General features: G+C 52.0%; 2 protein-coding genes across 2 annotated transcripts in view; one reads left to right on the top strand and one right to left on the bottom strand.

Moving 5' to 3' along the window:
* The window catches only part of ANO7 (anoctamin 7), a 71,814-nt gene extending 57,065 nt beyond the window's left edge, over nucleotides 1-14,749 (bottom strand). Inside the window, exons 1-3 of the mRNA XM_040415610.1 lie at nucleotides 14,715-14,749; nucleotides 13,630-13,782; nucleotides 13,395-13,523 (exon numbers count right to left, since the gene is read on the bottom strand). Coding sequence (XP_040271544.1) covers nucleotides 13,395-13,523; nucleotides 13,630-13,747 — 247 coding nt within the window. The 5' untranslated portion in view covers nucleotides 13,748-13,782; nucleotides 14,715-14,749. The remainder of the gene's footprint in view (nucleotides 1-13,394; nucleotides 13,524-13,629; nucleotides 13,783-14,714) is intronic.
* A 3,173-nt stretch (nucleotides 14,750-17,922) lies between these two features.
* Nucleotides 17,923-18,636, top strand: LOC120986807 (claudin-8-like). Its single transcript, XM_040415538.1, has one exon. The coding sequence runs from the start codon at nucleotides 17,923-17,925 to the stop codon at nucleotides 18,634-18,636; it is 714 nt and encodes a 237-aa protein (XP_040271472.1).
* Nucleotides 18,637-20,475: the final 1,839 nt, after the last annotated feature.

Raw genomic sequence — 20,475 nt, 5'->3', positions numbered from 1 at the left:
TCCTACTTCCCGGGGTAGGCCGGCGGGAGGTAGGGGAGGTGAGCTACCGGCCTCAGTTCCATCTTCCGCCTCGGGGATCAGAAGATCCAGCAGGAGTCGTGGTGCAGCGGCCCCTGCAGCCCCCGGAGGTGAAGCCGTGACCATCGCCGGCAGTTCCAGGAGGGCGGACAGTAGCCCTCCAAGAGGTACACGGAGTGCTCCTGGGGATGGGCCGATTCCGGTTGAGGCTGACTGGGGCAGCATGAAGCCCCAGGAACTAATCGCCGTTTACAGCTCCCGGATCACGGCCTACCTCCGGGAGTATGAGGAAGCGAATAGGACCCTCAGGAAGATTAGGGAGAACTTAAAGCTTGAGAGGGTGAAGGTGGACAAAGCGGCAAAAAAAAACAGGCCAGAAATATAAAAAAAAATAAAAGGCTTAAAAGAAATTATTAAAGGAGAGAAGGGCGGCCATTCTGGAAAACAGTGGTCCCTTTAAAGAAAAGCTCATGAACGATGAAAGGTTCAATGAAATGGCTGGAAACCAAAAACAGCAAGAAGATGACTCCTCTAGTGAGGAGGAAGAGTCGGACATGGGGGGGCAACCTGCGGAAACTGGTATCACCACAGGTATCACCGCAGAGCAGGTATGCCTGCCCCCCTAGTTCTGACGAGGAAGGCGAGTACAGTGAGAACAGCGGAGTTGGGGGACAGCTTATGGCCGAGATACGCCACCTGGAGTCCCCCAAAATTCGTGAGGACATTTGCTTTGGCAATGAATTACCTGAAGATGAGCCAATAGGAAAGAAGAGAAAGGCAAAGACATTAAAGCCAGAGGTGAGGTATGTCTATATGACCCACCCTGCGTGCCCTGGGCCAGCTGCAAAGCCAGCTCAGGGCACGAACCCCACCATCCTCCCTGGCCCGGTCTCTGCTGTGGGACCGGTACGTAGGAGTGGGGAGACAGACGTGGCAAAGATGGTGCAGGACGCCGTCCCTGTTTGCGGTAACAGGGGCGGTGGGGAGAAGCGGGAGGGGCCAGATAGGAAGGCTCCCGGGGCAGGCGGCGAGGGGGACATTGTTGGTGGTCGGATGGCTCCGTCCGCCTCTGCTGGGGCACTGGACAAGTACCAGGTGGAGGTGCGGCGGGGCGGTGTGGCTGCCACCGCCCCCCTTGCAGAGGTCGTTGCCGGGATCCCTGTCCTGGGGTCTGCCTCCTCTGCCCCGGTCTGCTTCGCCGCTCCCGTGCGCCCTGCAGTCCCCCCTGCCGGTTTTGGCATGGCGGCGGGGGACGCGGGGGTGGTGGGGGTGGTTGTGGGTGGAGGGAGTGGGGCCGCAGGTACAGCGGTGTCCCGATCCGGAGTTGCAGGGGGAGGGTGCGAGGTGGCTGCCTCCGCCCCTCCCAATTTGTATGCCCAAGTCCTTGGGTTCCGGTCTCCTCTGCCCCGGTCTGCTCCGCTGTGCCGATGCGCTCTTCAGTCCCTTCCATTGGTATTGTTGTGGCGGCGGGGAGTGGAGGCGCAGTGGGAGTGGTCGAGGGTGGAGGGGGTGGGGCTTCGGATGTCCAGAAAAGAGCTCAAAGCAGTGTGTCTGTAGGCAGAGAGGGAGGGGGCGGTCCTGATGCGAGTGTGGTGCGCACCGCCCCTCCCTCCTGCATTGTTCGTCAAGTAAATAAGGCCGGCGTGGCTGGTACCAGTGGCTCTACAGCCCGCCGGCCCGAAAAATCAGGAAAGACTGGTAAAAATGTGTCCAGCAAGGAGATGCTGGACAAAACGAATAATGTGACCTCTGTCCCCTCTGGCCCAGCAGTGTGTGTGGGGGGAGGGGAGAGTGTGGTAGTGGCCACTGAAAGTGTAAATACAGTTTTTGTTAGTGGTGTTGCCCTGGGCCCTGATGGAGGGGTGAATGTTGGAGGTCGGCCGCCACTGTACAAGTGGCCGGTGCGCCTCATGTAGCCCCTTCAGAGGGGTCTGGAGCGGCACCTGCTGTAAATAGGTCTGGGGGGGGGTGTGGGTGGGCACGGTCCGGCTGCCCCTCCTGCGTCCCCATTGTCCTCCCCATTACCAATGTCTGGTGACGGTAACTTGCAGCAGCAACTTCTAGAGGCTCTTAGGAGAGGGGAGAATTCCATTACAGTAGGGGGGCAGCAGGTGGATCTATCCTTCTGGATAGACAGGCATAGCCTGCGTGCCTTCCGAGATCAAGGCGGGGGCAAGACCACCTGGTCCTCACCCACAACCGGCCCCGGGTCAACCAGGCGGAATGTTGTCTGTCTGAAATGGAGAGGCAATGAAGCGTGCCCTACCAGGAAGAGGGTGGCAGAGCTTCTCTTTCGAATGGGCATCAGGGCATGTGACATCTTTGCCCTGATACATCCGTATGACACCCGGGAGTTTGATGTCAGTTTTGCCCGGCCAGAGGGTCTTGAACTTTTCTGGTCTGGGTATGAACTGGCAAAAGACCAGCCGGACTGGCAGGGTTTTTTTGTGCAAGCGATAACCCGCCAGAATGAGGTCAAGAAGGTGACCGTTCTCACCCGCAATGAGTCACTTTCTTGTGTTGACATCTTGACCTGGTTGAGCAGGTACGGGGACGTCCAGGGTCTTCCTAGCAAGAACCTGGATGAGTTTGGCATCTGGTCGGGTGCCTGGACGTTTCAGATTAAGTTGAAACATTCAGGGGGGTCGGTTTCCCACATACCATCATCTGCTTTCCTTGGTCGGGATAGGATCATGGTGTTCTACAGGGGGCAGCCTAAGCTGTGTTACAAGTGCGGCAGCCCTTCGCACCTCAGCGCCAGCTGCCAAGTGCAGAGGTGCGCGTTGTGCGGGGGTGAGCTAGGGCACCCGTTCAGTCGTTGCCCTCGCCCTGTCGCCAACGTGGCTCATGCACGCGCGGAGGCAAACCGGGAGGCTCCCACCGCTGAGGCGAGTGCTGGCGAAGGCGACAGGGCAGTGGGGTCGATGAAGAGAAAAGACGGCCCGTCCCAGCAGAGACGGAGGGAGAGGCGTCAAATGGAGAGGGGGCAGGTGGAACCCCGTCCTGGGGTGATGCCTGTGCCCTCCCAAGAGAATGCCTCTCCTAGAGCTGAGACCCTGGGGGATATCGAGGGGAATGAGGAACTCAGGAGACTAGACCGTTCCGAGGTGACTCTGTCCTCTTGCTACGAGAGTGCAACAGAGGGGAGTGAGACAGAGTCTAAAAGAATAAGAAGGAAACGTCTGACCAAAAAAAGATCTAGCCCGACTAGAGTTCCTGTGGAAGGCAAAGCCAGCTCCCCCCTGGACCTCTCTAATCCTGACTCTCTTCCCCTGGATCTTTCCAACCGGTACCTCACCTTGGATGAGATCTCCGCCTCCTCTTCTTCCGGGGAGGAGGTTGAAGGTGGGGAGCCGGAGGGGCAAGAGAAGGAGCCTCTGGAAGGGCCCACACCTCCCTCCGGTGAGGATGCAAGGTCCTCGGGAGGTGGGGCGGGTCCAGACACTGGGAATGGGAATGACAAGGGTGGTGCGAAGGGGGAGGCAGTGGTGACTAATGAGATGGACACCACTGTCTCTCTCAAGAGAAATCGGGCCACCTTAGGGGGTAGCCCCAAGAGGGGTAAGAAGAAGAAGAAGAAGGGGAAGGAAGAAGGCCGTCTAACTTAATCACTCTGTTTGGCGGCCCTCACTCCGTTGACGCTGGCGACCATTAATGTCGCCAGTATTAAATCGGATGCGGCTAGGTTTGCAGCCTTTGATTTTCTCAGCCGGGTTGAAGCTGACATTTTATTTTTGCAAGAGACCAGGCTGCCAGATATGGCGGCTGTGTATAAAGCAAAAAAGGAGTGGAGGTGCGGTCCATCATATTGGTCTCTTGCGGCTGAGCCGTATAGCGGAGTGGCGGTTCTTTTTACCGCACCAGTAGAAAGCCGACGAGTGATTGAGTTAGAAATGGGGAGGTGTTTGATTTTAGATGTCCTCATGAAGGGTCAAGAGCTTCGCCTGATAAACATCTATGGTCCCCAAACCAGGTGGGATCGGAAGCGTCTCTTTATGAGGATCAAACCTTTCCTTTTTACGAGTCGGCAGGTGGTCTTTGGCGGGGACTTTAATACAGTCACAAGGTTCCAAGATCGGGGAGGCGCCAGAAACCGGCTGGCTTATGATAGTGTATCCCTGAATAGCATAGCTAGCGAGGCTCGCCTGGTGGATGTCCACATTAGGTACACCCCAGGCCACGGTGGTTTCACTTATTATAGAGGTAGTCAGATTAGGTCTAGAATAGACAGGTTTTATTTAAAGGAGGAGACTACTTTTTCACCTTTAGAGGTGGAATTCTCTGATCACTGTCTAATTATGTTCTCTTTGAATGTTGCAGAATCCCCCCAAATGGGAAGAGGCTATTGGAAGCTAAATTCGGCCCTCCTGGAGGAAACAGAGGTGAGACAATCCTTTAAGGACTTCCTTCAGAGTCAGGTAGAGTTGCTTGATCTTTGTGACACTAAGTCTGAGTGGTGGGAGATATTCAAAGATCGGGTGGCAAAATTCTTCCGCCAGCTCTCGAGCCTCAGGTCCCTGAACAAGTACCGCTTGTATCAGGGTCTGAGGAGGAAACTCGAACAACTGGTCTCGACTGGAGGTAGCCGAGAGGATATCTCCAGGGTGAAATCTTTGCTTAAGAGGTGCCAGTACGATAGGCACACATCTTTGGTTTTTGAGAGGGATTTCGGGAAGTACCGCTCGCCCGACCCTTACAGAAACTGTAAGATGTCAGTGAAAAGTAAGTTGGTGACGGGACTGGTCGATGGTACGGGATCTCTGGATAGGTCCAGATCAGGGATCTTGGAAATCGTCAAGTCCTTCTACTCGTGCCTCTTGAGGAAGAAGGATCTTAATCGGGACAGGATTTCGGCTTTCCTGGCTGAAACCATCCCTGAGTCAAGAGTAGACCTCTCTCTTGGCGTTTTGATAGAAGAAATCAGAGAAGAGGAAGTCAGCCTGGCGATCGAAGTGCTTGCCCTAAAGAAGTCGCCAGGCCCGGATGGCTTAACATCCGAGTTTTATAAGACCTTTAAGGACTCCTTGGTTCCCCTCTTGACTAAGGTATTCAATGAGTGCCTTTCCTCGGGTGCTCTGCCGAAGTCAATGAGGAGGTCAGCTCTGATCCTTATATCAAAGGGTAAAGATCCGAGCCGTGTTGAGAATTGGCGTCCCATAGCGCTTCTCAATACGGACAGAAAGATCCTGGCCAAGATACTGTTTAAACGGTTGGTGCAGTTTGTGCCCTGGCTCCTTTCGGAGACCCAACATTGCTCAGTTCCAGGCCGAAGCACGTTTAGTGCTGTGCTCGGTGTCCGAGAGGCAGTGGAGCAGAGTAGGGCGGGTAACTGGAAGGGGTACATGCTGGCTTTAGATCAGGCAAAGGCTTTTGATCGGGTTAACCACGAGTACCTCTGGACAGTCCTTCTGAAATATGGCCTGCCGGGAGGGTTTGTCGATTGGTTAAAGATCTTGTATGCGGGGGCAGAGAGTTTCCCGCTGGTGAACGGTTGGTCTGGCAGCCCTTTTGAGGTCGGGTCTGGAGTCCGCCAGGGTTGTCCATTGAGCCCGCTCTTATACGTGTTTGCAATTGATCCTTTTATTAGGAGGATTGATCGGGGACCGTTAGCGGGAGTCAGGATGAGTCTGGAGGAGCCTGTCACGGAACCATGAACCAGACGTACAACAAGGGATAAGTGAAAATAAGAAGGCTTTATTGAAAATAAAGCTGTAAAGCAAAAGTCCAAACGGATGGCGAAACCGAAGCAGAGTCTTTGCGAAGCCAGAGGTCAGGAACCAGAAGGGTAGTCAGACGAAGCCAGGATCAGGAACCAGCAGGGTAGTCAGACGAAGCCAGGATCAGGAACCAGCAGGGTAGTCGGACGAAACCAGGATCAGGAACCAGCAGGGTAGTCGGACGAAACCAGGATCAGGAACCAGAAGCAGCAGCAGTCTAGAAGCATGTGAACACAGGAGGACCAAGCGAGGAACTGAAGCCACAGACCTCCTATATATATGAGCTAGGCATCCAGCTCCTCCCAGTGGGAAGGAGGAGCCGCAGGGTGGGAGGCTACAAGAAACCCAGAAACCAAGATGGCCGCCAGCACATGTCAAACGGAGGAGAACAGCAAGAAGGTAAGACCATGACAGTACCTCCCCCTCAAGGGCCCCTCCTCCGCGGAGTAAAGAACGGTTTCTGAGGGAAGCGTGCGTGGAAGGCTCGGAGCAAGGCAGGAGCATGGACATCTGCGGAGGGAACCCAGGAACGCTCCTCTGGACCATAACCACGCCAATGGACCAAAAACTGCACCCGACCGCGGACCAGGCGTGAGTCCAGGATATTGCTCACCTCATACTCCTCACGATTACCCACTTGGACCGGACGAGGCCGAGGAACCGAGGAAGTGAAACGATTACACACCAGTGGCTTCAACAGGGAGACATGAAACACGTTGGAGATCCGCATGCCAGGAGGAAGCGCAAGGGCATAGGCTACCGGGTTTACCCTGCGAAGCACTCGGAAGGGACCAACAAAGCGAGGCGCCAGCTTGGGAGTGGGCACTCGAAGGTTGAGGTTGCGGGTGAACAACCATACACGGTCTCCGACCTGGTACGAAAGAGCAGGCGCTCGTCTGCGATCAGCCTGGAGTCTCTGGCGCTGCGCAGAGACCTCAAGGGACTTCTGGATCAGTACCCAAGAAGCATGTAGGACGGAAAGGTGATCCTCCACAGCCGGAATATCCTGGGGAGAGAATACCTCCGGTAACACGGCAGGTTGGAACCCATAATTGGCCATGAAGGGAGACGTCCCAGAGGAAGAGTTCACCGCCGTGTTCCTGGCAAACTCAGCCCAAGGCAGGAGGTCAACCCAATTGTCTTGGTGATCGGAGACATAGCAACGAAGGAATTGCTCCAAGGCCTGATTGGATCGTTCTGCGGCCCCATTGGACTGAGGGTGGTAGGCCGAGGAGAAGGAGAGATGAATCCCCAACTGGGAGCAAAAGGCGCGCCAGAACCTGGACACAAACTGACTCCCCCGATCCGACACAATCTCCTTGGGCAAACCGTGCAACCGGAAGACCTCCCTGGCAAAAATCGTGGCCAACTCTTGTGCAGAGGGTAACTTCTTGAGAGGAACACAGTGGCACATTTTGGAAAACCGATCCACAATCATGAGAATGACCGTATGGCCTCGGGATGCAGGGAGGTCCACAATGAAATCCATCCCCAGGTGTGACCATGGGCGCTCCCCGGTGGCTATGGGTTGCAGAAGGCCCAACGGAAGGTGCCGAGGGGACTTACTCTGGGCACAAACGGAGCATGCCGCTACATATGCGGCGATGTCGGAACGTAGGGAAGGCCACCAGAACAGACGTGAAACAGCCCAGGACAGCTGATTCTTTCCAGGATGCCCCGCGGTCTTGGAGTTATGGTAGGTTCGCAACAACCGAGTGCGCAACTCCTCAGGCACAAAACATCTGCCGTTGGGTCTCCCAGAGGGAGCACCAGATTGAGCCGCCAAAATCTGCTCACCCAGGGGAGAGGTCAGGCTGGTGCGAATGGCGGCCAAGATCTGATTCGGAGGTATGACCGAAGTCGGAATCGACTCCTCCCTGGACAGCTCGGAGTACTGCCGTGATAAGGCATCCGCCCTGATGTTCTTGGAACCGGGTAGGTAGGAGACCACGTAATTAAAACGTGACAAGAACAGAGCCCATCTGGCCTGACGTGGTGTCAATCTCTTGGCCTCAGAAAGGTAGGTCAGATTCTTGTGGTCCGTCAGGATGAGGACCGGAACCACCGAACCCTCGAGCAAGTGCCTCCATTCTTTAAGGGCCTGCACGATGGCCAATAACTCCCTGTCACCAATCTGATAGTTGCACTCCGCGGAAGACAGTTTCCGGAAGTAAAACCCACAAGGAAGCAGAGGACCCTCTGGTGTTCTACGCTGAGACAGAAGGGCGCCTACTCCCGTCTCAGACGCGTCCACCTCGAGGACAAAGGGCAACCCAGGGTTGGGATGCGACAGAATCGGAGCCGACACAAAGGCGGACTTTAGAGCCTCAAAAGCTCGGATGGCCTCGAGCGGCCAGACCTGGGAATTACTGCCCTTCCTGGTCAGATCCGTGAGAGGCTTGGCTAGCATGGAAAAGTCCCTGATGAACTTCCGATAATAATTGGCGAAGCCCAAAAAGCGCTGCAGGGAACGAAGACCACTGGGCTGGGGCCACTGTAAGACAGCCGAAACCTTCTCAGGATCCATGGAGAACCCCTCAGCGGAAATGATGTAACCTAAGAAGGTTACCTGGGATCGGTGAAATTCGCATTTCTCAAGCTTACCGAACAGCTTGTTCTCTCGTAACCGTTGCAACACTCGTCTGACATCCAGAATGTGGGCCTCCATGGATTCAGAATATACCAAGATGTCATCCAAATAGACCACCACACACTGCTGCAACAGGTCACGGAAAACATCGTTGATGAATTCCTGAAAGACTGCGGGCGCATTGCACAACCCAAAGGGCATAACCAAGGATTCATAATGACCGGTCCTGGTGTTAAACGCGGTCTTCCACTCATCGCCCGCCTTGATCCTTACCAGGTTATATGCCACCCTCAGGTCGAGTTTGGTAAAGACCGTGGCCCCTTTAAGGCGATCGAACAGCTCGGAAATCAAGGGTATCGGGTAAGCGTTCTTGATCGTGATGCGATTGAGACCCCTGTAATCGATGCAAGGCCTCAACTCACCGCCCTTCTTTTTCACAAAGAAAAATCCAGCCCCTGCCGGGGACGAGGATTTGCAAATGTGTCCGCGTGAAAGCGCCTCCCTCACGTACTCCTCCATGGCCTCATTCTCCGCTACCGACAGTGGATAGACTTTGCCACGAGGAGGAACGGCACCAGATTGTAACTCTATGGCACAATCGTATGGGCGGTGCGGAGGTAGGGCAACCGCGCGCACCTTATCGAATACATCCCGGTACTCCTCGTATTCAGGAGGCAACAGAGAGTCCGAGGAAGTACACAGCAACTTGACAGACCCATGGATGCAACTAGCCCCACACTGCGGTGACCACGAGAGGATCTCGGCCGATCTCCAATCGAAAGTCGGATTATGCTTCCGGAGCCAGGGGTACCCCAAGACCACCGAGTAGTGTGGAGACGAAATAACCTGGAGGCAGACCGACTCTCTGTGAACGGCACCAATGGCTATCCCCACTGGAAGGGTCTCATGAGTCACGTGTGGCGGCAGAAGGGGTCTGCCGTCTATCGCCTCAAGAGCCAGTGGGGAACCTCGAGCCTGCAGAGGAATGGAATTGGCGGCAGCGAACACATTATCAATGAACAAACCACCAGCACCAGAGTCCACCAACGCCTGGGTCGTCACCGAGCCCCCGACCCAGGAGAGGACAACAGTGATCAGTGGTTTGTCAACACGGGAAACCGGGGACGAGGAGACTCCACCCAAGATCTGCCCCCGACAGGATCTCAGGTGCGAGCGTTTCCCGGACGGTTCGGACATGCCAACCGAAAATGCCCACCGAGACCACAGTACATGCATCGGCCCTCGCGTCTCCGGAGTACCCTCTCCCCCTCGGACAGGCGAGCAAACCCCAGCTGCATGGGTTCACCCCCAGACAAGTCATCCCCAGGAGGCGTGGGAGGAGAGGGAGGCACGGGTGGGACAGCAAACGTAGGCACCAATCTGTTAGAAAACCTCCGCAGGCTCTCCTTAAAGGAAGGTCTCTCCCTGAGTCTGGTGTCAATCAAAATCAGGAAAGAAATAAGAGACTCGAGCTCCACTGGTAGGTCCTTAGCTGCAACCTCATCCTTCAAGGCATCCGAGAGACCATGAGAGAAAGCAGCGACCAGAGCCTCATTATTCCAGCCCACCTCTGCTGCCAGGGTACGAAACTCAATGGCGTATTCAGCTACGGATCGTGAACCCTGTCTGATGGACATAAGGAGCTTCGCAGCAGAGGCAGCACGAGCCGGCACATCGAATACCTTCCGAAGAGAAGCAACAAAACCGGAAAACTCGGCAACCACCGGATTGTTGTTCTCCCATAAAGGGCTGGCCCAGGCCAAGGCCTTGTCCGAGAGCAGCGAGATCAAGAAGCCCACCTTTGATCTCTCAGTAGGAAAGGCATGTGGCAGCAACTCGAAATAAATGCCCACCTGGTTAAGGAAACCTCGGCACTGAGTTGGCTCTCCCCCAAAGCGCTGTGGAAGAGGGGCAGAACCGGTCATACCCCGAAACACCGCAGGTGCAACAACAGGTGTCGGGGTAGACACTGGCGCAACAACCGGAGCGGCAGTAGGAGCGGGCCCAGGAGCGACAACCGACCCATCGGCAACGGGAGCGAAATGAGCTGTGCGTTCAAGCAGGGTTTGCAACGCCACAGCGAACCGACCCAACAGGTGATCCTGCTGATCAAGTCTGGCAACCAGCGTGGGTAGCGAGGATGGCCCTGTACCGTCAGAATTCATGGCTTGGTCCTAATGTCACGGAACCATGAACCAGACGTACAACAAGGGATAAGTGAAAATAAGAAGGCTTTATTGAAAATAAAGCTGTAAAGCAAAAGTCCAAACGGATGGCGAAACCGAAGCAGAGTCTTTGCGAAGCCAGAGGTCAGGAACCAGAAGGGTAGTCAGACGAAGCCAGGATCAGGAACCAGCAGGGTAGTCAGACGAGGCCAGGATCAGGAACCAGCAGGGTAGTCGGACGAAACCAGGATCAGGAACCAGCAGGGTAGTCGGACGAAACCAGGATCAGGAACCAGAAGCAGCAGCAGTCTAGAAGCATGTGAACACAGGAGGACCAAGCGAGGAACTGAAGCCACAGACCTCCTATATATATGAGCTAGGCATCCAGCTCCTCCCAGTGGGAAGGAGGAGCCGCAGGGTGGGAGGCTACAAGAAACCCAGAAACCAAGATGGCCGCCAGCACATGTCAAACGGAGGAGAACAGCAAGAAGGTAAGACCATGACAGAGCCAGAAGCCACTCTGAGGGTGGTGGCGTATGCCGATGATGTCACTGTTTTCGTGTCCTCGGGGGGGGAGGCGGAATACGTGATGTCGGAGGTAGAACGCTACTCGGAAGTCTCCGGTTCCGTGATTAACCGGGATAAGTGTGAGAGTCTCTGGCTGGGAGGGGGTGATCCATCTTTCGGTCTCCCGGACACCCTCCCAGAGCCCCAGTCGTCAGCCAAAGTCCTAGGCGTTCAATTCAGCCATGGGGATTATCCCACCCAAAATTGGGACAGCAGGCTCACGATCGCCGCTCAGAAGGTTGACCAGTGGAAGGGTTGGTCTTTGACCCTCAGGGAAAGGGTGAACCTGATCAAGACTTACCTTCTCCCTTTGCTTATCTATTTGGCCAGTGTATGTGTCTTGCCAGAACCTCTCTGGACTCGGGTTTACAGTCTGTTCTTTCAACTGTTATGGGGGAATAGGCTGAACCTAGTCAAGAGAGAGGTGACATACCGTACGAGGAGATTAGGGGGGTTGGGTATGGTCAACCCAGTGGTGTTCCTTGTGAACACCTTTGTTAAGATCAACCTGGCAAACCTCTGGAAAGAGAGGGCTCCTCCGTGGGTAGTCTCTTGCAGGGGTTGGTTTCGGCCTTTCTTCCAGGAGTGGGAGACAGGAGGGCAAGTGAAGGATTTGCGTATACCTCACGGATATCTTCCGGCTTATGTCACCCCGATTCTGAAGGTGATCCGCCAGTGGGGTTTGGGAGTGAGGGAAATCAAGACCCAGTCAAGGAGATCCCTTAACGAGAGGGTCTTGTTGACCCACTTCCGGAAGCCCCTGGCCCTTAAGGATTGCCCAAGCCGGGATCTAGACAAGGGGTTGCAGTTGTTAAATTCGGCAAGGATCCCCTTGACGTTTTGGGACTTGGCTTGGCGCTGCTTTCACGGGAAGCTGTATGTAAGGGACAACTTGAAGTACAGGAACTCTGATGAAAGGGGTTGTCCCCGGGAGGAGTGTGGCGACATACTAGAAAGTATGGAGCACTTCCTGCTTCAGTGTCCCTTTAATACAGAGGTATACAAACGGGTGGGTGCATCCATTGGCTGGCCTAGGCTAGCCAACCTCTCCTATGCGGAATGGGCTTATGGAGCATTCAAAGGTTTGGGAGGAAGGGACCCATGCACAGCTTTTATAGTTAGCATAGTGATTAGGTACTTCACATGGAACGCACGGTGTTTAGTTTCAACCCAGCAGAAAGTCCTCCCTGTGGAAGAGGTGTGTAGGAACATTCTAGGTGACCTGGCGAAGGTTCGTTCTCTTGAGTGCGAGAGGTGGGTACGGATGGGGTCTCTTACCTCTGGAGAGGCTTCACCTTTGATGTGCCTTAGCCTCAGTAGCACTTTTCCTGGTGTTGGGCTGAGGCTTTCACATTAGGTTTTTGTTTTGTATTTAAGATGAGTTTTTGAAGAAAGGTTTGCAAATGACTGAACTTGGGCCTTCGGGTGGATTTTAATATTGGTTTGTATAGATTCATATGGTTGTTATAAGATGTATATATCGTATGATAGGGTAAGTGGGGTGTAGTTAGGTTGGGTGGGGGGGGGTTCATATTTTTGTGTGGGGAGGCCTGCATCCAGCCCTGGACTATGCGGACATAGGAGGACATTAGGCGAGGGGCTGGGTGTGGGTGGTGGTGGAAGGGCTGGCCTCATGGAGGGACAAGAGGCGGAGGTTGGCCCTGGGTGAAGGTGATGGGATAGATAGATTGGTAGGGATAGTATAGGTTTTCTCATAAATGTGTGTGTGTGTGTGTGTATATATTAAATAAATAAATAAATAAATTATAATAATATAAAATAAAAAATAATTATAAAAATAATAATAATAATTATTGTTATTTGATATTTCTATTATGATTTCTATTATGATTATTTAATTTGTGTTGATTATTTATTGTGATAAGTTGTCATTTATTTTCGGTTATAAACAACTTGTATAAATTTGTATATAGTCAGGGTTCAGCCGGATCGGATGTTTAGGTTAGGCTAGGTTTCTTTTTCTCTTTTCATTTTCTCTATTTAGTAGGTATGAATGAGATAGTATGCATGTAGCTGGGCCAGTAGGGTAAGTGTATATACTTTATACCTTGTTTTATATCTTGTTTGGAAATTTTATGGCAAAGTTTTTGTATAAAATTAAAAGAGTTCCTCAGTATCTGCTCTTATTCTGTATATATGGACACTACACAGTACCACTTCTCTCCTGTCCTGTATACTGGGTGTAATCCTCAGTATCTGCTCTTATTCTGTATATGGACACTGCACAGTACCACTTCTCCTGTCCTGTACACTTCCATTCTTCTCTATGTTGGGTACATCTCACATAGATGCTCTCAGTTCCATTACTTTACTCACCAATTGGCGTTTCCCCATCTTTGAAGAAGTTTCCGCTCTGCTGAGGCCTGTAGAAGTCTGTACATGGGATGTATATTGGATCTTCGTCATCCTCTCCATACTGCACACAGAAAAAGTCATGATATATTACTGAACGCTCCCCTGCACAGCATCAGTGTGCATCCCCATGCTCCAGCTGCTCACGTTTCCACCTTTTATCACATATATATATATGTATATCTGCTTACATAGTCACCACCTCCATTATGCGCGGTTCCTGGGGACTCGCCAAGTATTTCTTCACCGTCTCTCTCCAGGTCAACCAGTGAACTGGTGTCCAGATCCGACCAGTCCGACAGCTTTCTCCTAAACATGTCTGCCTCTTAGCTACGTGCCCGGGATATTTAGGCTGGAGGTAAAGATGAGGTGAGGTGACTGCACATACTCTGCATATACTTGTAGCCAGCACTGTTTGGGGGTCCTGTAACCAGTATTGTCTGGGGGTGCTTGTAGTCAGCACTATATGGGGGTCCTGTAACCAGTACTGTATAGGGGCCCTGTAATCAGTACTGTCTGGGGGTCCTTGTAGTCAGCACTATATGGGGGTCCTGTAGCCAGTACTGTATGGAGCCCTGTAACCAGTACTGTATGGGGGCCCTGTAACTAGTACTGTATTGGGGGCCCTGTAACTAGTACTGTATTGGGGGCCCTGTAACTAGTACTGTATTGGGGGCCCTGTAACTAGTACTGTATTGGGGGCCCTGTAACTGTTACTGTATTGGGGGCCCTGTAACTAGTACTGTATGGAGCCCTGTAACCAGTACTGTTTGGGGGCCCTGTATTGTGGGCCCTGTAACCGGTACTGTATTGTGGGCCCTGTATTGTAACCGGTACTGTATTGTGGGCCCAGTAACCGGTACTGTATTGTGGGCCCTGTAACGGTACCGGTACTGTATTGTGGGCCCTGTAACCGGTACTGTTTGGGGGCCCTTGTAGTCAGCACTATACGGGGGTCCTTGTAGTCAGCACTGTATGGGGCCCTGTAACCGGTACTGTATGGGGCCCTGTAACCGGTACTGTATGGGGCCCTGTAACCGGTACTGTATGGGGCCCTGTAACTGGTACTGTATGGGGCCCTGTAACCGGTACTGTATGGGGCCCTGTAACTGGTACTGTATGGGGCCCTGTAACCGGTACTGTATCGGACAAGAAGAGAAGTCCGGGGAAGGTCACTGATGAGATGCAGAGGACAGTTATGCTGGGTGAAGGAGATAGAAGATACAGGGTGAGAGGGTGAGAGGGTGACCCGGCGGGTGTGGGGTGTCAGGGTGTGCTCCTTACCTGAGCTCCGGCCTGGATGGCTGTGAGGTGCGGCTGCCGCAGTCCGGTCTCCCGGGGAGAGCGCAGTAATTGCAGATACTGGCAGCGGAGAATTCCCAGCTCAGCTGTAGGAGGAGAGAGGCGGCCATCACCCCCTCCTCCCTCCCAGCGCTGAGGATGCTGAGCCGCTCTGTGCAGTGCTGTGTGACTGAGGACTGTACCGACACTGCTATCTATACAGTTACCAATGCTGAGATCCCAAAATCATCTGATACTGTCTGCTGAGTCACTGTATCTAAGCCTATAATGTGTGATACTGTCTGCTGAACCTGTGTATCTAATCCTATCATGTGTGATACTGTCTGCTGAACCTGTGTATCTAATCCTATCATGTGTGATACTGTCTGCTGAACCTGTGTATCTCATCCTGTCATGTGCGATACTGTCTACTGAACCTGTGTATCTAATCCTATCATGTGTGATACTGTCTGCTGAACCTGTGTATCGTAGCGTCATGTGTGATACTGTCTGCTGAGCTGCTGTATCTGATTCTATGTGTGAACCGCTGTATCTAAGTGTCATGTGTGATACTGTCTGCTGAGCTGCTGTATCTAAGCCTATTGTGTGATACTGTCTGTGTCTGCTGAGGGGTGTACCTCTGTGATACTACATGTAGAGCCGATGTATCCAGTTCTATCACATGTCTTACTATCTGGTGAGCCACTGTATCTAATTCTATTTTTTGTGATTGGTTGAGCTGCTGCTGTATCCAATTCTGTCATGTGTGATACTGTCTGGTGAGCCACTGTATCTAAGCTTGTCGTGTGTGATACTGTCTGCTGAATTTAAACCTGCGTGATACTGCTTCCTGTTCCACAGTATCTAAACCTGCCTTTTATGAGTTACTGAATGTCATGAAATAAATGGTAAAATTCCGTTCATCCAGAAATAATGGTCCTGGATATTCTGGATTATTGGAGCCCATAATCTGCTATTTCTGTATTGCTTCTCTCTCTGCAGTTCTGTCCTTGATTAGCAGACTTTCTGGAGTAGCAGATGACAGATTAGAGGTGTAATGAGATGACAGCCATATCACCGTCTCCTCTGTATACACAGTGTCACTTATAGCAGAGGAGGCTTGTGGGTAATGAGGATTCCCGCTCTGTGGCTCAGCGCCTCCATTGTCCCAGTGACTGACGTGTGACTACTACACCCATCACTGGATTGTCAACCCTCCCGCTGTAATATTCAGGAATCTGATGGCAGGAATGTCTGCTTTGTCTTCTTGTCACCTCTTATCACAGCGATATCTAAGGGAAACGTGACGGAGGCGACATTTCCACCCTCGGCGCTCCTAGACGGTAATGAGGTTGTCAGTTGCAGAGTTTTTCCAGTTTGGGAAGTTTATGTTTTGCCTGCACAATGTAACACTCCCATCCTCCATGTCCTCAGGCGCTCACAGTCCAGTCTCCCTTTCTCACACAATGGAGCAAATTTACTAAGCCTGCAGATGACACAAACTTTAGGGGGTACTCCTTGCTGCAAAAGGGAGCTACACCCCTTTTCGGACTATGTCTCGAAACCTAGATGCGCCAAATTGCCCCACTTGTTGCTGCAATTTACCCCAAAGTCTGGGTGCACTCACATGAGTAAATAGAGACTCATGTATCACTCCTCTCATTCCTGTTCCTCATATCCTGTGTATATAGAGGGTGAAAGTGTCGACTGGATAGCTGAAGCAGAGAAGTGGACCTGATGACGACCCAGTAAGTGAAGCTACATGGGAGCTGAATATGGAAGCTGGACCTTAGAAATGGAGCTGAGGAGTGGACCAGAAGAGTGGACCTGAAGATAAGGCCTGCGGACTGGAGCTGAGGAGTGGAGCTGAAGTTGGGAGCTGAGCTTTGGACCTGAGGGTTAGAACAGAGGAATCAAACTAAGGAATAGGGCTGAAGAAGGAAGCTGAGCACTGGACCTTAAGACTGGAAATTACGGTTGGAACTAAGAACTGGAGCTGAAGATGGGAGCAGAGCACTGGACTCGAGGAATGTAGTTTAGGACTGGAACTAAGAAGTGGACCAGAGGAATGTAGCTCAGGACTGGACCCAAGGAATGGAGATCAAGACGATGTGGGAACTGGAGCTGAGGACTGGACCTAAGGAATGGAGCTGAGGACTGGACCTAAGGAATGAAACTGAGGACTGGACCAAAGGAATGGAGCTATGAACTGGAACTCAGTACTAGACATGTGGACTGGATATAAGGACGAGATCTGAAGACTGGACACGAGGACAGGAGCTTGTGGATTGGACCAGAGGATTAGACGTAAGGACTGGACATGAAGACTGGACCAAAGGAATGGAGTTCAGGACTGGAGCTGAGGACTGGACCAGAAGATTGGGTTTGAGCACTAGAGCTGAAGACTGGACCTGGGAATTGGACTTGGGGACTAAAGCTAAGGACTGGACCCAAGGAATGGAACTTAGGGTTTGACTTGAGGATGTAGCTGAGGACGAGAATTGAGAACTGGAACTCAGGAATGGAGCTCAGGACTGAACTCAAGGAATGTACCTCAGAACAGGACCAAAGGACTGAATATGAGGATTGGACTTAACGACTAGACCTGACGACAGGATCAGAGATCTGGACTTGAGGACTAGAGCTGAATACTTGACCTGATGACTTGGTTTGACAGCTGGGGCTGAGGACAGGTGTTGAAGACTGGACCTAAGGACAATTGATCTACGAGGTTGAGGTTTCAGGTGGTCGACTCAGCAAAGCTTCACTACAATCATCAGCTTCCATTATTCTGTTTCTTCAGAATCCCTTGATATGTTTATGAGGTTCCCGCCCTGTGTCACCTGAAGGAAATTCCTGAAATTAGTAACTCTTGAAGAACTGAAAACAAAGACATGAATAACAGTGAAGACTTTTTGGCCCCAGCACAGGTGGGCTAGGTCCTGTTTTTGGCCCCATCACAGGTGAGTTAGTAAGTTGTGGTGCCCCGCGGGTTCTCTCTAATGATTGTCTCCATCCCTGCATCTTGTGGCTCCCATTGTCTGAGATAATTGGTGTCCTCATTCTGTGGTGTAGTCATCCTCTTGTCATTCCTTTCATTGTTTCCTGCACGTGACCCAATGAATAAATGTGTGTCCCTGGATGGGACAAGTTCAGTCGTCTGCAGGTCGTGCTCTGTAGTTTCTTTGGGAGAATCTCCTACCTGACAGCCATGATCTTCTGCCTGGTCCATATTATTGGCCTCATCTTCGGGACCATTGGTATGATCCTCACCTGGATCGTCACCATCATGCCTTACTGGAGGTTGGTTGTATTGGCTGAGAACAACGGTCTAGTCATTGAAGGTGGCCGCATTGACGGGGAGTGGATCAGCCGCTGGGATGGTCTGTGGCTCACATGTCTGAAGCAGCTTCGGCTAAATATGGAGTGTAACGACTACGGCTCCATGGTGTCCCTCACCGCTGACCTGAAGGCTGCCAGAATCTTAATGAGCTTCGCTGTCGCCCTGTCCGTCATCGCCTTCATATTCTCTTTGATTGGCTTCATTGTCAGCCAGTGCTGCCGATGTTGTGACGACAGAGATAGTGAAAACCACTGCCTCACCCTGACTGCCGGACTCATGTACTTCCTCAGCGCCATCCTCGTCATCATCCCTGTCGTCTGGACCACGGTCAACATTTCTCGTCGTGCCTATGACGCCGCATTCACCAAGGGGGCTGTGCGCATCGAGATAGGACAGGCACTGCTGCTGGCGTGGCCCAATATCGCCTTCCTCCTCATAGGGGGGACAATACTGACCTTCCTCTGCTGCTTCTGCTCCATCAGCACGTGCTGTACCAGGGAGCCCTGCAAACAGGCCGTGTACAAGGAGCACCCGGTGAAAGAGGAGCGATCGAACTGCAGCCCCCGCATGGAGTATCTATGAGGACAGACACACTCTTCAGGACAGACTTACTTGCTGCTGTGAATACAGATGGAGCAGAATGTATTGTAGCTAAGCCAGGTGAATGCACTGGCTGGACACAAATTTCTGGTCGCGCCCCATGATGTCACAGTGTGCACTCCAGGGTGCAGCCGCAGCTCCCCCAATAGCAGCATCACTATATGGCGGCATAATGTGTAAGTGTAGGAAGCTGTATAATATGTAGTGGAGCAGAATGGCGCTGCTGACCTTGCCAAATCTTACTGTAAAGTCCTATGATGTTATTATTTACTGTGTGCTATACCGTTATTTATCTTTATTACATTTCTGTGTAGACTTAAACATCTGCTGCGTGGAAACCATCAGCAAGTAGGTCAGCAGATTCCAATTGACTTTTGTGGCTTCAGTTTTATTCTAGATGTGTACTTAACAGAGCTCAGTACAGTAGCTATGGCCCATAATCCCTATGTTCATCTGTCCATGGTTTATAATAGTCAGGAGCGTTATAAGAGAAGCGGCTGATATGGATGGATATGTCTCTGGAGGTTCTCAGCACTGCAGATATGTGACTTGTGGAGACATGTGAAAGTAGTGATCATGGGGGTCAGGGTCGTGAGTATACTTCATGTCACTTATCCCACTGAAGAACATGACAGTCAGCTGTTCCCCGGCTCGAAATGGCTGATAACAACAGAGTGCATCCTCTCACACAGAGACAGACCTGTGTCCTCATCTTGAACACTTTCCCTGTGCCGTGCGTGTTTCGTGAATGGAGATTGTGCAATACTTTATTTATTATCATAACTGGATGTAATAAACTGCAATGTAATGTTATTAAAGATGATGGGAGAGGTAGTCCCGTGGAGTTGTGTTCTTATTTTCATAAATTTTCTGACCACTTGAAAGGGTTTTTCTGGTAACGACAAGGGTGGGTGGGGTGGGGTGGGGGGGGGGGGCAGAAGCCCACCGATCTAGCCTAGGGAGTGGCCATCAAATTTAAAGGTGAACCCCGCTCTAGCAGCCTCCGCTCCTGTCTGGGTATGGCCCCAGGATCAGGCCTCCGCACTTATACACAATAGCTCTACAGGGGGCAGAAGGTGACAAGTCATGCAGAATCACACAGGACATGACGCATACAGTCGTGTGCAGGAGGCCTAACATAAAATGAGATGTCCGAGTTAAAAAAGACTTGGGCACCAACAACAAATGTGATAAAATAAGAAAATAGGTCACTTTCATAAACTCTGATGTGGCCATCAATGGCATACAATAGTGAGTAATGATGGCTGCATCACTGGAGAGCGCCCACTGCCATCGTGCATCGTGCGGAGACACAGAGGACCAACACCAGGTGTCATGGTGTGGGGGCGACATTAGCTACCATTGACATTGACCAGCCTTTGGTATATCCAAGACATCATGGGACCAGTCCTACTGCCTTTTCGGCTCAGTTAGGAGACGTGGTGTCCAACAAGATAATGTCCTAACATCCGGGCACACACTGCCCACACTACTACACAATGTGATCCCCCGGCAGCCTGATCGCCAGATCTCTCCCCCATCAGGAATGTCCGGGACTGGATGGGGCGATGGATCTCTCATGCACATCTATCAGGTGAACTATGGTTTCAAGATGAAAGCACTCAGGGTACGACCACACGGCGTGGTCATGAGACAATTAGACCTCAGCAGCCTAGTATTTATTGAAGTCTTCATTGTTAATGGCTGCACTGCACCTTCAATACCCGCTATACAGTGCAGTCTTCATCAGTTCAATAAGGTGGGGGTTCACATAAGCGTGTTAAATTCCGTTATAGCATTCCATTATAACGCGTATAAAGG

The sequence above is a fragment of the Bufo bufo genome, chromosome 1, assembly GCF_905171765.1.
Source record: "Bufo bufo chromosome 1, aBufBuf1.1, whole genome shotgun sequence".
NCBI lineage: Eukaryota > Metazoa > Chordata > Amphibia > Anura > Bufonidae > Bufo > Bufo bufo.
The sequence above is the reverse complement of the archived record's forward strand: the minus strand, read 5'-3'. Positions and strand labels throughout refer to the sequence as shown.

Bases quoted from the DNA above. Each gene is read 5' to 3' on its own strand.
- LOC120986807 (XM_040415538.1), top strand. From the start codon at position 17,923: ATGATCTTCTGCCTGGTCCATATTATTGGCCTCATCTTCGGGACCATT.